This window comes from Choristoneura fumiferana, chromosome 3, assembly GCF_025370935.1.
Source record: "Choristoneura fumiferana chromosome 3, NRCan_CFum_1, whole genome shotgun sequence".
NCBI lineage: Eukaryota > Metazoa > Arthropoda > Insecta > Lepidoptera > Tortricidae > Choristoneura > Choristoneura fumiferana.
The window spans coordinates 2224845-2240307 of record NC_133474.1 but is presented as its reverse complement, the minus strand read 5'-3'; the positions used below and the strand labels follow the sequence as shown (position 1 = coordinate 2240307).

The following is a 15463-nucleotide window of genomic DNA, read 5'->3' as shown; positions in this document are numbered from 1 at the left end:
ACAGGAAGTGCGAATCGAAAATCAGACCCAATTTTGAACGGCGGTCCGGTCACATGCCAATGCCAATAGCTTATTCACTAGCTTATAATGTGAAGATATTGTTTAAGTGCAACCTTCTTTGATGGGAGAGCGCCAGCTGAGACCTGAAGACATGGCGACGACGAGTACGGCGGTTACTACCGTCCCCCCCCAAATACAGGAGGTACTTGCTATTTCATTGTTTACTCGCATGTTTGACTTAAGATAATGACAATAACTTTTAGTGTTCATTTGAATACGAACGTGATAGGACAGAACAATGGTTTTATTTAAAAAACTACTTTTGCCTACGAGGCTATGTCACGGGCCTTTTTCGGAATATTCTACCAACCTGCCGGGATTATTAAGTGATATAAGTGTACTGGATTTGACCAGGGTGGTCGCAGGTCCGTTCTGTACTATGACCCTTGGGGATTTAGGAGCGAATGTGATAAAAGTCGAGAGTTTAGAAGGTGACGAAGCCAGGAAGTGGGGTCCGCCCTTTATTGAAGGCAGCAAGGACTCATTCTACTATCTGGCTGTGAATCGAAATAAAAAAAGTATCTGCATTAACTTGAAGTCTCCAGAAGGTAAGTTGATTTTCTATTTATTGTTATACCTGCTTTTTTACTTGACTTAGTCCATTCTGCCCCAGTGGCGTAACTATACCGTGGCAAATTCTTTTGATGGGGCCCTATCAGTAAAAATCGTCATGTTGTACTTAGTTTAATTTTAAGTAAAGTAAAATACCCAGTTACAGTGTTAAATAAATATTTCTTAGCTCGCAGCCTCTTGGGCCGGGGCCTTCTTGGGTTGGGGGCCCGTAGCATTTTGCCAGCCTCTTATTTTCTTGTATAGGCGGTAAGTAATAAAGAACCTAACCTAACCAACAAAAAAGTTGGGAAACCCCCGATTTTGTGGCTTCAAAGTTCAATATCTCAAAAACGGCTGAACCAATTTTATAAGAACTGTCACTAGAAAACCGGCTTTCTAATAAAAAACCACATTCAAATCGGTTCTCCCGTTTAATAGCTATGGTGCCACAGACAGACACATAGATACACATAGACACACATAGCGGTCAAACTTATAACGCCCCTTTTTTGCGTTGGTTGTCAAAAATACCTATTAATAATTCTAAGGCAATTTAAGTGGAAATCATAAATAATTAGACTTTGTTTTTAGTTGGTTAGTAATTAGTAGCTAGTGAGAATAAGTCTTGTGCACAAATAAATGTTAATATAGAAGCATATCCACCCACAATTTTTTTAATGAATAAAAACCAAGGGCCAAAATTGATGCCTGAATGGTCATAGAATTTACGCAGAAAATAAATAAATTTAAAAAAAAATAACGATAAACAAATCCTATGCCTATGGCCAACAATCTCAGTGCAGGCCCTGATAGTGACTATTTTGATTCATGACATTCATGGTTTTACATTCTAACGGCCCTTATATTTTTTGATACCCAAGGACCTTGGCATACCCTAAGCCCTAAGCTAAGACAACTCTGACTAGACCAGGCATGACAAAATTAATTATTCCGGAACAATTTGAAAACACCTTGTATACCACTCAGAAACTGCTACTGTACTAGACCATGGTCTAAATGACCCTGGTCATCACCAGAGGCATGCCCTATAACCTTTTTTATAATTTTTATTCATCATCATCATATCAGCTGCAGTCCACTCTGTCCTAGGCGTAATTTTCATTAGGTACAGGTCCAAAGTTCGACATGAGAACTCAACTAGATTTGTATTTGCTTTTCGTAAAGTCCACAATACAATGATCTTAGATTATAAATAATAACTGATAAGTAGAGATAAGAATGTATGACAACAACAGTTTGCAGTAAGATGTTCTTACTTATATACTAATGTCATACTTATTTGGGTAACAAATAATCTTTGAACATGAAAGGAATAATCAATAAAAAACTTAACAACATTTATTATGTTTACTTTTCTTATTACAAAGAAAATTTCCTCTTTTTATATGCAAGATGTCTTCAAATTATTCAGGAATATATCAAAGGTTTGGGTTACTTAGACTGAATGATAACAAATATATTTCGGGATTGTTTACTTTTTGTGGTTAAGATACATTTTTATACATCAATGGCTAAGCACAAAATACAAACTGAAAGTCGGTTTTGGTTTGTGTTGGTAGCAAAAAAGTTTTGAGTGTGCCATTTGGGTGTTTGCATTTTTTTTTTATACAATATGTTGGTTAATAATTGTTTAAAATAATTGTTTTATTGGTAAAAGTAATTATTGAGCCGCAATTGCAATGAGTTAAGAACCCCTGATTTTTATATTTGTGTATAATAAATTGTCATCGAACAAACTTATTTCATCATATCAGCCGTATATACAGAGACTCCGTCTCTCTCTCTCTGACTAGGGCAGGGTTTAGTGTGGTTTATCATTTGCTTAGTACAAATTTTCAAAGTACGGGCTGTCAGTGGTCACTCAAGACGTTATCTTGTATCATGTTTTAGGATGACATTGAGAGATATATGCGAAAAGGTTGCCCATAGTACGTTTATTCGCCTGCCGTATAAATAGAGCACTATATCATATCATTACCTTCTGCAACTTCATCCGTAGGCAAGAATGTAATTTACGACCTGGCCAGAAAATGTGATGTTGTCGTCGAGAACTATCTGCCGGGCAAGCTGGACCAACTGAAAGTTGGCTACGAGAAATTGAGCCAAGTGAACCCTAAACTGATCTACCTGGCCATCACTGGCTTTGGGCCCACTGGACCCTATTCTAAAAAGCCTGGGTGAGTAGTCGGTGTTTCTTTCGCTTTTAAATCCTCTTAAAACCCATCATCGTCATTAACATATCAGTCGTAGGACGTCCACTGTTGGACATAGGCCTCCCCATAGACCGCCAGAGCTTCGGTTGGAAGCGGCCTGCATCCACCGTGAACCATCCATCCATCTCGTTGGTGGACGTCTTACGCAGCGCTTGCCGATTCGCGGACATTCGAGAACTTTTCGACCCCAATAGACATCTGTTATCCGTGCTATTTGGTTGGCCCATTGCCACTTCAACGAGTTAATTCGGTTGGCTATGTCGGTGTCCCTTATTCTTCTACGTATCCACAAGAGAAACCTCGAGCATTGGCTCTCTCCATAGAAAGAAAGAAAGAAAAGAAAGAAATATTTTATTCGGACCTCGCACATTACATAAAAAGCCCAATTGAAATACATTAAAAAATAAAAAACAACAATAATATAGCTTGCTGAGCAACTCTCACCCTCTCACTCTCAGCCTATTTATAAGGCCGTAATATTGATCAGTAATCAGCCTCTTGTTTATTTCATTGGCGCGAGACAAAAGAACATAGTTTGTGCAATTCTTTATGGTTAGAAATTAGAAATAAGGAGGGGGAGGGCGAGAATAAAGTGCCGACTATAATACTTCCAAAAATACTGGGAAAGACAAAGTGTGCATAAAATCTGATACTTAAAACTGTATTTCTAGGACGTGTCAGATATTTTTGCACTTTCCGCTGTGGTAATGCAAGTGACTGTAAATTAGTTAGATCTCTTCAAATTTATCTGGATTAGAATGTTTTCCGCAATTTCGAAGGTGGTCACACTCACAACGTTGTAGAACCTGTGCCCAATGTGTAACTAGTAAATCAAGTCAGGAGTCGAAAAGAGACGACCTCTTGCCACGTTAGTACCTGAGACGTTACATCTTATTACTTCTCATTGTCACCAGGATAAATTAGAACAGATCTAACAGATGTAGATGTCATCTGTTGCTATTTTAACATAGTAGGTATCCATACTTGTCTTTGGTGGTGTTTACGTTAAAAAAGTCGAAGCCAATTTAATTTTCATTTCAGCTACGACGTAATTGCAGCAGCTATGGGTGGCCTTCTAAACGCTACCGGGGAACGGAACGGCAACCCGTGCAAGCCAGGCATCGCCATCACCGACTTGACCACAGGTCTTCACGGCTTCGGAGCAGTCATGGCTGCTCTATACTACCGCCAGAAGACCGGAAAGGGACAAAAGATTGACTGCAACCTTCTGTCCACTCAGATTTCTAGCATGATCAACTTAGCTAGCATCTATTTAAACTGTGGTATAGAATGTGAGCGATGGGGCACGGCTCATGCTAACTTGGTGCCGTATCAAGCTTTCAACACCAAGGATGGAGACTTAGTTATAGGTACTGGATCGAACGCTCAATTCGCTGATTTCTGCAAGCTCATCGGTAAAGAAGAACTGAGCAACGATGACAGGTTTAAAGATAATTCGGATAGGGTCAAAAATAGAGACGAGTGTATTAGGATTATAAGCGAAGTTATCAAGACGAAGACTAGTAAAGAATGGACGGAGATTTTCAAGACAGCGTCTTTTCCTAATGGCCCAGTGAATAAGATGAGTGATGTGTTTGCTGACGAGCACGTGAAAGCTATTGAGTTGGTTAAGGAACTGCCCCACCCAGATTGTGGGACTGTGAAGCTGGTCGGGCCTCCAACGGTGTACAGTGAAGGAGGGAACTATGCCAGAACTGCGCCGCCGACGTTAGGGCAGCATACTAAAGATGTCTTATCGAATTTCTTAGGCTACGACGAGAGTAAGATTGAGGGTTTGTTTGACGCTAAAGCTGTGCGATAATGGGATTTTTAACAGGATTCATAAAAGGAGGAGGTTCTCAGTTCGCTTGTCTGTTTTGGTTTGTTGCCTCGGAACTCCGTCATGTACGAGCCGATCGTATAAACCGATACATCCTCCCTCCGTACACATCTTACATAACCAGGACTGGAAGGGGTCAAATATTTCCTACTTGAAAGAGTTTTCGATAATGCAATTGATCATTTTACTGTCAATTTAGGTTCCGGAAATTAGGTGCGACGACGAGCGAAGCCAGGAGAAGGTTGAAGCTCATTTGCGACCACAACGCGCGAGCCGAGCGTATAAAGCGAATGCGCCACGGACTTAACTTAAGTTAGGAATTTATTTAGCCCTTAAGAGTGCTGGTTATGTAAAAAAAAAATACTTCAATCGTCAAATCGTCGTGTTTATGTAATAATCTTTTTGTTTGGGTAAACTTCCCGTTTGATCCCATTTTAATTTGAAGAAAAGACCCTGTCCCTATAAAAACGATTGGTAATTTTTTTACATAACCAGCACTCTTAACGGCTAAATTATTTCCTAACTTAATTAAGTCCGTGGCTCACTCGCTTCGTACGCTCGGCTCGCGCGTTGTGGTTGTGGTCGCAAATGAGCCTAAACCTCCTTCTGGCTTCGCTCATCGGCGTACCTAATTTCTTGCAAAGTTATGTAAGACACATAATCTTTTTGTTTGGTTATACTTGCCGTTTGATCCCATTTGAATTTGAACAAAAGACACTGTCCCTAAAAAAGATTGAAGTCAATTTTTTTTGGTAAAATAATATTATGATTATATTATTTTTTAGGTTCTTTTTTTTGCTAAAAGTGGCTCCGAAGCGGTAACGTTTCGTGTGCTCGCCTACCCCATAGGCGTAATGTTTGTGTTTGTGTGCTATTTTTTTTTTAGAACGTTTCCATTTTCTGTTAAAGTGCCTTGTGGTTAGACAGGTGCAAGGTTAGTCGTATTTTTTAAGTATAAAAATTCTGAATATTTGTTATTTTTGGATGTATTTAATTATGTCGAATAAAGTGTCTGCAATATGTTTTTGAAAAACTTGCTTAGTAATATTAAATCGTTTATTGTTACCTAATTTTGCTGTCTTTTCACTACCTATCCTTCGCCTAAAGATTCAGATCAAAACATATGGATATAATTTTCGCTTGATACCTTTACTTTTTTTGTTTAATACCTGACCAATTTTTGAGTGGGCAAGTTTATTTTTAAAGTAAAAGCGTTGAATTTCAACCTACTCTTTACCTTCCTACATAAATATAAGCGCGAAGTTATTTTTCTTTTGTTTATCTGTCTTGGAGAGCATTTCGGTAAATATTTGAAGAAGTGATGAAATCTAAATATGGCGACTTGCGTGATAATTCAGTATCGAGATTATGTTACTTACCTATATAAGATACTGTCGCTGGTTCCGTTTGATAACAACTGGAGTGTCTCTGATACTTATATTTGAATATCTACCCGATTCAAGTCCACAATGAATACATGGCTCCTAAATAACTGTTTTTACTCGATCAATGAATATTTTAATCATACATAACGCTGCTATTAGTTATATTTAATGCCATTTAGTTTTAATTTAAATCTGCGTTTCAAACTTAACTTTAATTTTTTATATCATGAATACCTATGTGACATCTGGATATTATTTGTAATTTATTTATATTATAATTATTGTAATTTCTGACATTGTAAATTAGTATGAAATAGTAGCTGAAATGTAATAATTAATCTATCTGAATATTGTACACCATGAATATGGTAGATTACGGTCATGTACTTAATTATTTTTATTTTTACCTTTTACCTCTCTGTACTCGTTTACATGCAATAAATGAATTATTATTATTATTATTAATTTTGAGTTATCAGGCCCCATGCCACGTTTTTTATATTGGTCCTTAAGAAGCTTGGTAATGAATGAGCAAGGGTCAGAAGAATTAGCGTCATTGTTCGCGATAATGTGGGGTGACACCAAAGGGGTCATAGAAACAATAATCTAACTATTAAAAAAATATTTTTTAATACAAGCTTTTTTTGCTGACTGTACTTTTTGTTGACTGTACTTGCATTGTCACCCAAACTACATTTGCATACCAAATATCAAGTCGATGCTACCCACGTATTAACCGTTGAAGAGTTCCGTCCTGCGGAGTCAATCCTGGCTGGACTACCAGGATGTCACTACCAGATTATTGTATAGTCACGCGATTTACATAAGTATTCCAAATTACAAGTCAATCTGACTACTGGAAGTTGGTCAAATTTAACTTGCAAGATTTGATTACAGACAGGCAGACAGACATACAACGGGATAGGTGAAACTAAATAAAAACTTATAAAAATTACAGGTTGACTCACAAGAGCTGGCACGAATGGATTGAATGAGTGAATGAAAGCGTCTGTGTGTCCAATACACTTCACATAAATGTAAAAATGACCGTGCATGTCATTTTCCTTCAAAAATGTTTAAGGTGACATTACTTTCGTGAATCGACTTGAGGGCCTTCTCCGAAATTCGAAAGTTGAAGTAGCCCAGCTATACAATACTACGACTCTTCGAGTTCAACTCGCACTTGTCCGTTTTTTAAAAATATATTTGTAAGTGAACGTTTAAACGACCGCAGCCAGCGGAGCCGGTTGCCGTGATCACGCTGCGCACGCGCGCGACGCGCAAGAAGGTCGTCTGGACGGACGACACCGTCGACAACGAACACATGAACAAGAAGAAGTCCAAGTGTGAGTACCGTCCTTACTATAGGTACTCTGTTTATTAAACCAAGATACTAAAGTGACAGTATGAAATGTCAAATGTATAAACAATGTGGTCAGCATAGTACGAATAGTGCTGCTCTCTGGTTTCGGTTTTCGACATAATTGCAAATAATCGATAAAACAAAATATTTTATGGAAACAAAATAAAATTAAAGAACTCAATATTCTACTTTCCATAAGCATTGAGCTTTTAGGCAGTTAATCTTAGAATCAAAATGAAACTTAAACATCAACATCTACAAAAAGTCGAATAACTTAGTTAGGTACTTACAGAAACTTTTCGGTGGTTACCGGTTATGGCACAACGCTATTTATGAGATGTAAAAAACAGGTAACACATGAAACGTCATTGTAGTATCTTGGTTTTAATAAACAGAGTATACAGTATTATAGAGGGGAAAGTAACTCCGTCTGCCTGTTACCACGTCCGTCACGCTTAAGCCCAACACACACAGACGACGGGTGCAGGGCCCGCGACGGGCGTATAAGTACTGATACTGAAAATGTAGCCGGTCCCCGATCCGACCTGCTCTCTGTGTGAATATAACGAACCGCGCGGCTCACGCATCTGAACCGAACCCACCTGCACACGCTCTGTGTGCGTTGCGCTTTATACCGCAGAACCGATTTAGGTTAATAGGGTTTAGGGTAATAGTTTTGAGACCCTAGGGAGAACTATGGTAGTCTGGAACACTAGTTCACTATCGAAAATACAAACTGAGACATGGATACACAGAAAGACCAGAAAAAGAGACCAACCAGCGCTGGAAATTGGACCCAGGACCTCAGCATTCCGTGCTGCGTGCTATAACCCCTACACTAACGCTGGTACCGCTGGGTCTGGTTTTTCTGTGCATCCATGTCTCATTTTGTATTTTCGATATGGTTTTACGGGATGACCGTAAAAGTAACAAATTTGGAGTTGAAATAAAAAATACAAAGACTCCAATTTCACCGGCTGTCTTACTCTCACTATACTACAGTAAGATAGTGCATATTTCCATGACCGTAAAAGTCTGAGTTGAAATAAAAATACGACTCCAAAAGCAATCGTTCACTATACTAAGTATAGATAGTGCATATTTCCATCGGTAAAAGTCTGATCTCAACCGAAATTCGACGATTAAGTGAGTGACTTTTTCATATCTATTAATAAGGAACTTTATTATTGAATGTCAAATGTTAAAATAAAAAAAATATGCGGCTGTACGATGGGTAAGGTAAACGCACGAGTGTTCGTCCCAATAGTTGGCATCTTTAATCTTATGTGATTAGCAATAGAGATGACAGCAGGGTGTCGTCTATTGGGCATTAGCGTGTCGAGCACTCGGACGTTTACCTCACCTACTAAAGCTAATTGAGAAAGCAGGAAAAAAAAATCGATAAAATACGATCCAAGATCATTATGCACTACCTACATATTAGTGTAGTAGATGAGTTGAAGGATCGAACTAGTACTTTTGCCCGAAATGCATTGCATTACTTGGAACTTAAGATGGTCACTATTTTAAATGGGTCCCGACTGTATTTTAAAAGAGTTTCAGCATACTAGAATTGATTATACCTACCTTTGAAAAAAAATTAAGGCAGTCTTTCTTTGAGTACCAATTTTAAATTTTTTTATTGGTCTCGGTAGAAATAAAAAAAAGTAATTGGCCAATTGTGGCCAATCTTGACGACCAGATAGCCTAGTGGTTAGAGAACCTGAGTACGAAGCTTGAGGTCCCGGGTTCGATTCCCGTGTCGGGGCAGATGTTTGTATGAAAAATACGAATGTTTGTTCTCGGGTCTTGGGTGTTTACTATGTATTTAAGTATGTATCTATCTATATAATTACATTTATCCGTTGCTTAGTACCCATAACACAAGCTTTGCTAAGCTTACTTTGGGACTAGGTCAATTGGTGTGAATTGTCCCGTAATATTTTTTTTTATTTTTGTTTTAATTGTAATATTTGCAGGTTGCTGTATTTACGAGAAGCCGCGGCGCTTCGACGAGTCCGATTCAGAGGACAGCGATGACGAGTGCGAGCATTGCTTCGGCCATGTTGAGAAGCGCAAAGCCAAGCAGCATGCGGCTGACGCTACGGTCACCACTACTGACGTGCAGGTAAGGCGGCCATTTTGTTGACTATACTGGGTGGAATATACAAGATATCTAAAAACTGGTTACTGATCCTGAAAGTGCTTCACGAGCTCTATCAAATGGTAACAATAATAGGTTACACATAAAATTCAATGTTTCCAGCTCCCACACATTTAGTACAGTCACCAGCATTAATATCTGCCACAGCAGAGCGTGCAAAAATATTTGACACGTCCTTCCGGCCCTAGAAATAGAGTCGTATCAGATATTTAAGTACGCTTGGTGTGACAGATATTAGTGCTGGTGACTGTATAGCCACATGGCATCTATTGATAATACCATAGCAAGTAAAGTGTAAAACCAATGTTTTCCATAAATAATTTTAAATAAGAATGCAATTTACGAGTTTATTATTTACTTAATAAAAAAATTCGAGTGGTGTACTTAAATGATAAAATAGTATCTCTGTGGCTGGGCTGTACTAAATGTATGGGAGCTGGAAACATTGAATTTTATGTCTAACCTAACCTAATATTGATACCGTTTGATAGAGCTCGTGAAGCACTTCCAGGACCAGTAACCAGTTTTTCGATATCTTGTATAGTTTAGAAATAATCGAGCGAGATCACTTATCGTTTCTACCCGGTAGACAGTAGATTTCTTGGGTACAGGTAACTTCGACAGACTGCTTAGTTCATTGGTTCTCTACCTGATAATTCACTTTCGGGCAAATCATAAAATTATAGAAAAAAAATATAAGGTAAAGGTCAAATAAGTCACACGTTGGGCGCCAGTGTAGTGCGTTCCAAAAGGGGATTGTCATTTATTAAGTAGGAAAAAAGTTTGGATAACAGAGTTGTAAGGCGAGAGTCAACAGTAGCGTCCCCAGTATATGATTGTGGAATTGGGGGAAAAGATAGTCTCCTATTGGCTGAAACGCGCGGGCGTTACGCGCAACGTAACTGTCACCTGTCCAGTCCCAAGCCGAGCCGTTAGATGGCGCTATAAAGTGTAACTTCAATTTCACACATAAATTCAAATTCAGAATCTGTTTTTTTTTTGCAGGATGGTCCAACGCCTGAACCGACGACGACGGTGACGCTGCGGCCGGATGAGTCCCCGCCGGCGCCCGCGCCGCCCGACAAAGACAAGCCCTCCACCTCCGAATAAACTCCAATTTGGAACCACCAAGATACAGTCGAGACAAGAAGTCTGAACGTAACTGCTTTATGTCTAATACGTCAGTATCGAGATGCATAATGGGTTTGAGTGAGAGGCAGATATGGGGCGGTTGAAAAAACGGTTACTGAACTATGAAATACCTATTACAGGGCAGGCGGAAAAAAGGACAATCTTTGTGCCAACCACGGTCAATGTTTTTTGATGACGTTCAAAAATCGTCGTTATAAACGTTTATTTATTTATCAATAAAAATGTATAGCATTAGGTACAGTTGATGCCAATAATGCGCTGTAAGTTTCAAAACATGAGAATAATTACATATTATTTATCAATAAAAATCCGTGTTTAGCATCCGGTTAGGTACAGTTGATGCCAATAATGCGCTGTAAGTTTCAAAACATGAAAATAATTACATATTAACAATACTAAATAATCACAAATAATAATAAAACAAAATAGACATGTCGAAAGATGTTTGTTATGTCTAACCTAACAGATAGCGACTCACGTACCATGAAACACAGTTCAACGCCGGAACGATACAGAAGTGCATGGCGAGCGCTCCTATCGTTTTGGTTCGACTCTACCATAATAGTCATTGTCCGTTTTCTCGTCTGCCCTTGAACTGAAGGGCGATTGCCACAATAATCGATAGATTCTACTACACCAATCGATCAATGCTGAACGAAGGCATCGATATAATAATATGTAGTACACCAAAGGCATAAACTAGGATCGGGGTGACGTCAACAATATTATATATTACTAGTTTACTACAATCAAATTTAGTGCAAGTATCACCTAGTTTTTTTTTAATTGGAATTATCTGTAGTTTTCGGCACAGAACTAATAATAAGATTGTGTGGTGCCTATCTGGCTTAAAAAAAAAAGATTTTCCCGACTCTGTCTATTACGTAGCGCTGTTCGAGATAACCTCCTAAAAATAGCCCACCATAAAAATATTTTGAAAACAATTGACAAAGCAATTAGAATTTAATTGTTTCGAGAATGAAGTCGCGAGCTGCCGCGGGCGCTACCATTTTCAATTCTTGTCTCGTCTCGCCGGTGGAAAACCAGCTTAACTGCCATGGTGTAAAACAATAGAATTTTTATTTTGTTACATTGTCATAGATTCCTATTTCCCTTGAACTTATTGTGTACATTCTATTGCACATTGGGCCGCACGAGGTTAATAGCCTGAACAATAGAAAAGATTTCGAAAATTATTATTTTTAACATGTGAGCATGAGCACTGTAATTTAGTGAAATCTATAAATTTCATAAAACGCGTAGGTACAGTTAAGGGCAAAGATATCGACACGGACAAAGTTACAAAAATATGTATACACGACTTTATGCACTTAACATTAAGGCCGTGTATACATATTATTGCAACTTTGGCCGTGTCGATATCTTTGCCCTTGACTGTACCTACTCAATAATACATAGTTATATAAGGACTTCTCTGTTACCAGAGTCTCGTGATATATGATTCACAAAACTAAGTCGGGTAAGGTCCGACTAGTTTGGGTATTTTCGGAAGACCTTTTTCAAGTGCACTCACACTTTATGACGTTAGTGTCTCCCGCACTACCTCACGGCGTACAGAGTGCTGCGTAGTATGAGTACTGCATCGGTGTTGAACAAGGTCTTCCGAAAAGACCGAAACTGGTCGAACAGTTCCTCTCTTAAAATCTATCCCTCATATGACTAGTTCTGCGACTTTAATTTCCGTAACAAATTAAACATCGAACTCTGGCCCGTTTATTCCTTTTAAATTCCAATTCCATTTTTTTTATTCTTTTTAAATACCTCATAATGTAGCGATCAGTGCCTTAAAAATAATGGAATATATTCCTTTTTAATTTTTTTGTGTACTCCATTTGTGTAATGAATCAAAAGTGGTAACCGTTTTGACGCTACACCGCGGTCATACATAACAAAGAGAATATAACCACTACGTAATTCATGCATGATATATTTTGTACAGTCAAGTGTAAAAATATGAACTTATTCAAAATTTCAAAAATAAGTACCACAGACTCTTATTCCGCCGCAATAAGGCCGTAGTAACATATTTTTGTGTGGTGCGAATAGATACTTATTTTTGCACTTGACACAATGAAGATGAGTGAAGTGTCACAATAAAAAGTAGAAATTAAATGAGGGCAACTTTTTTAACAACTGTCACATTTGTGACACTTAAAAAGCTTGAATATGGCAAGTCACTCGGAAAAAAATTGAATTTCTAATAGCCGTTCTACTTTTTATTGCTGTGACAACTGTTCGACATGTTGGAATGCTGTAACATTCTTACAGTAGACTTGTAGATGTGCCATATATGGTACACCATGTCGTCGTGTGCCACATATGGTACACACCGATGTGTTTTAAAAGAGCATGCGTACGCGTTGCTCTTAGGAGGCGTCGGCGAAACTTAAATATAGATAATAAAATGTTGTATAAGATTTCGGTGTTAAAACTAAGTTGATGTTTGTTAAACAAATCAAAGTTGACCGTTTACTTAATATTTAAATGTATGTTACTTGTAGGATGGTAATAAATATTTGTAAATACTCTTGTTTTTTTTGTCACTTCTAACAAAGGACTTCCCCTTAGAACACCACAAGTTTAAAAAAAAACTACACAAAACAATCCTGAACAATCTTTACTATGCCGCATTGACACATTGACAATCTTGCATGGCGTCTATACTTCGTTTTTTTTTTAGCATTAGAAAGAAGGTAAGCGATCTTGATGTCTTTTTATTGAAAATCACTTTTGAAAAATAAGTCACAGCAAATAGTAACAATTAGCAAGGACATTATGATCATTTAGGTGCTTTTGGTATCATAATAGTTACTGTTTTTTTTAAAACGTTTTTCCATAAAGACTAGATTTTTTACCTCTTTCTAATGCTAAAAAACGAAGTAAGTATAGTACGTTGCTGTAAGACGACAAAACACAAAAGTGTGCTACATTTAATGCTGACTGTACTTAGGTACAATTTAAAAAAATCAAAAACCCGACTGCTTTAAAAATACTAAAAAGTAGAAAACAAGGCTATTAAGTAGTAAAAAAATTTGAGCTGGTCACGATTTGAATAGGTCTCGACTGTTGAACTTAAGTTAGCTACTCAGAGTTGTAGCCCACGACCTGTTTTCTTCTTTTTAGTATTTTTTAAAGCAGGCGGTTATTTGATTTTTTTTTAAAGTATTGTTTTATTTCACACTTTTTTAATATTCCTGTTGAAATGGTAGATTCAATCTATATATATTTAGAAAAGGCTTATTATTAGCTTTCATTTGATACCCTACTCAATAGGTTAGAAATATAGGCGCCAAAAATCCGTCATTCTGATTTTTCAGGAATTTCATGTACCCCGTGTTACTCGCGTCATCAAGAAGAATCCAATGACGTATCATTTGCCAAAATCGGTTCAGCCGTCGAGTAGTTGCGAGAGGACATAGGAATAGACATACATACATGCGGGTCAAACATAACCCTCCTTCGCAGTCTGATAATAAAAGGTTCGTCCATATGAAACAGTCGAAATGGATCATGTAGGAAAAATATTTTCAGCGAGAAATGAGAAAACAACTATTCTAATAGGGTTTTTTTTTGGGATGAGTAATAAAACAGCATTTATAATATTACATTATATTTCAGTCTATAAACAATGAGTTATTACACAAGGGCTTTGTCAAGCCCAAACTAGAGGCTTTATAACGCACTCTGAATCACAAGCGCTTTCACCATTTCTTTCTGTCAAACGGTACAAGCACGAGGGTAGAAAGAGATGGCGGATTCGGTCACGAGCGCCCGCGCATTAAACAACGACGCATATCAAATTTAAGGTTCTCTATCGTTTGCTCAAAATTCATATGCCATAATGTATCGTTTTCCATAATTTGAATTTGTCATAATTGTCATAAGTTAAGTAATAGGTATTTTAAGTTTAGGTTAGTTTTATTTTAATTTCTGTGCAATGAAATGAAAGGAGTCGTTCCCAGCCGCTGGTTATCGCTAGAAATGGTAGGTAATAACCCAAATAAGCCGTTTCTAGCCGCTAGGCTTGAAATGTTAGTAACCAGCTTCACATCCATAGCCACGACAATCCATACTAATATTATAAATGCGAAAGTGTGTTTGTGTGTTTGTCCGTCTTTCATGCCGTAACGGAGCGACGGATCGACGTGATTTTTGACATATATATAGTTTATGGGCCCGAGAGTGACATAGGCTACTTTTTATCCCGGAAAAATGCACAGCTCCCGAGGGAACAGCGCGCGATAACCGAATACCACGAGGGCGGAGCCGCGGGCAAAAGCTAGTCTCTTTATATTATAGTTTGTCGCCATGACGGATCATGACATTTATTAGTAACATAATAACATGATATTTGGTTATCGTTCATCCACAATTACCTCTCATATTTCGTTTTCCAGATTTTTTTCACCGTACATCGGCAAAACTTCCTAGTCACTGGCAGAATTGTCCTCCAAATTGACAGAGCCATATTAAAAAAAAACAACAACAACATCTTTGATGATATACAACACCGTGTTGTATATAGGTAATCAAAGAACAACGTGATATTTACATCGATGGTAACGATAGAGCTATATTTCCAAGAAAATATGATATCAATCCTACGGACATTTAAAAGACATACCTACTTAAGACATTTAAAAAAACTTTTTACGGTTTGAGTGCTGCATTCTGACGGCAGAACATTGCAAA

At 37.8% G+C, this 15463-nt stretch overlaps 1 protein-coding gene across 1 annotated transcript; it reads left to right on the top strand.

Annotated features, from left to right (window-relative positions):
• Positions 1–225: 225 nt before the first annotated feature.
• LOC141426333 (succinyl-CoA:glutarate CoA-transferase-like) lies at positions 226–10943 on the top strand. The gene is made up of 8 exons (XM_074085183.1): positions 226–608; positions 2633–2810; positions 3888–4659; positions 6392–6398; positions 6787–6822; positions 7310–7417; positions 9414–9562; positions 10604–10943. The coding sequence occupies exons 1-8, from the start codon at positions 299–301 to the stop codon at positions 10706–10708; spliced, it is 1665 nt and encodes a 554-aa protein (XP_073941284.1). The 5' UTR covers positions 226–298; the 3' UTR covers positions 10709–10943.
• Positions 10944–15463: the final 4520 nt, after the last annotated feature.

Coding starts and splice junctions, on each gene's coding strand:
- LOC141426333 (XM_074085183.1), top strand. CDS start 299: ATGGTTTTATTTAAAAAACTACTTTTGCCTACGAGGCTATGTCACGGG. Junction 7,418..9,413: donor GAACAAGAAGAAGTCCAAGT/GTGAGTACCGTC, acceptor TAATATTTGCAG/GTTGCTGTATTTACGAGAAG. Junction 9,563..10,603: donor TCACCACTACTGACGTGCAG/GTAAGGCGGCCA, acceptor TTTTTTTTGCAG/GATGGTCCAACGCCTGAACC.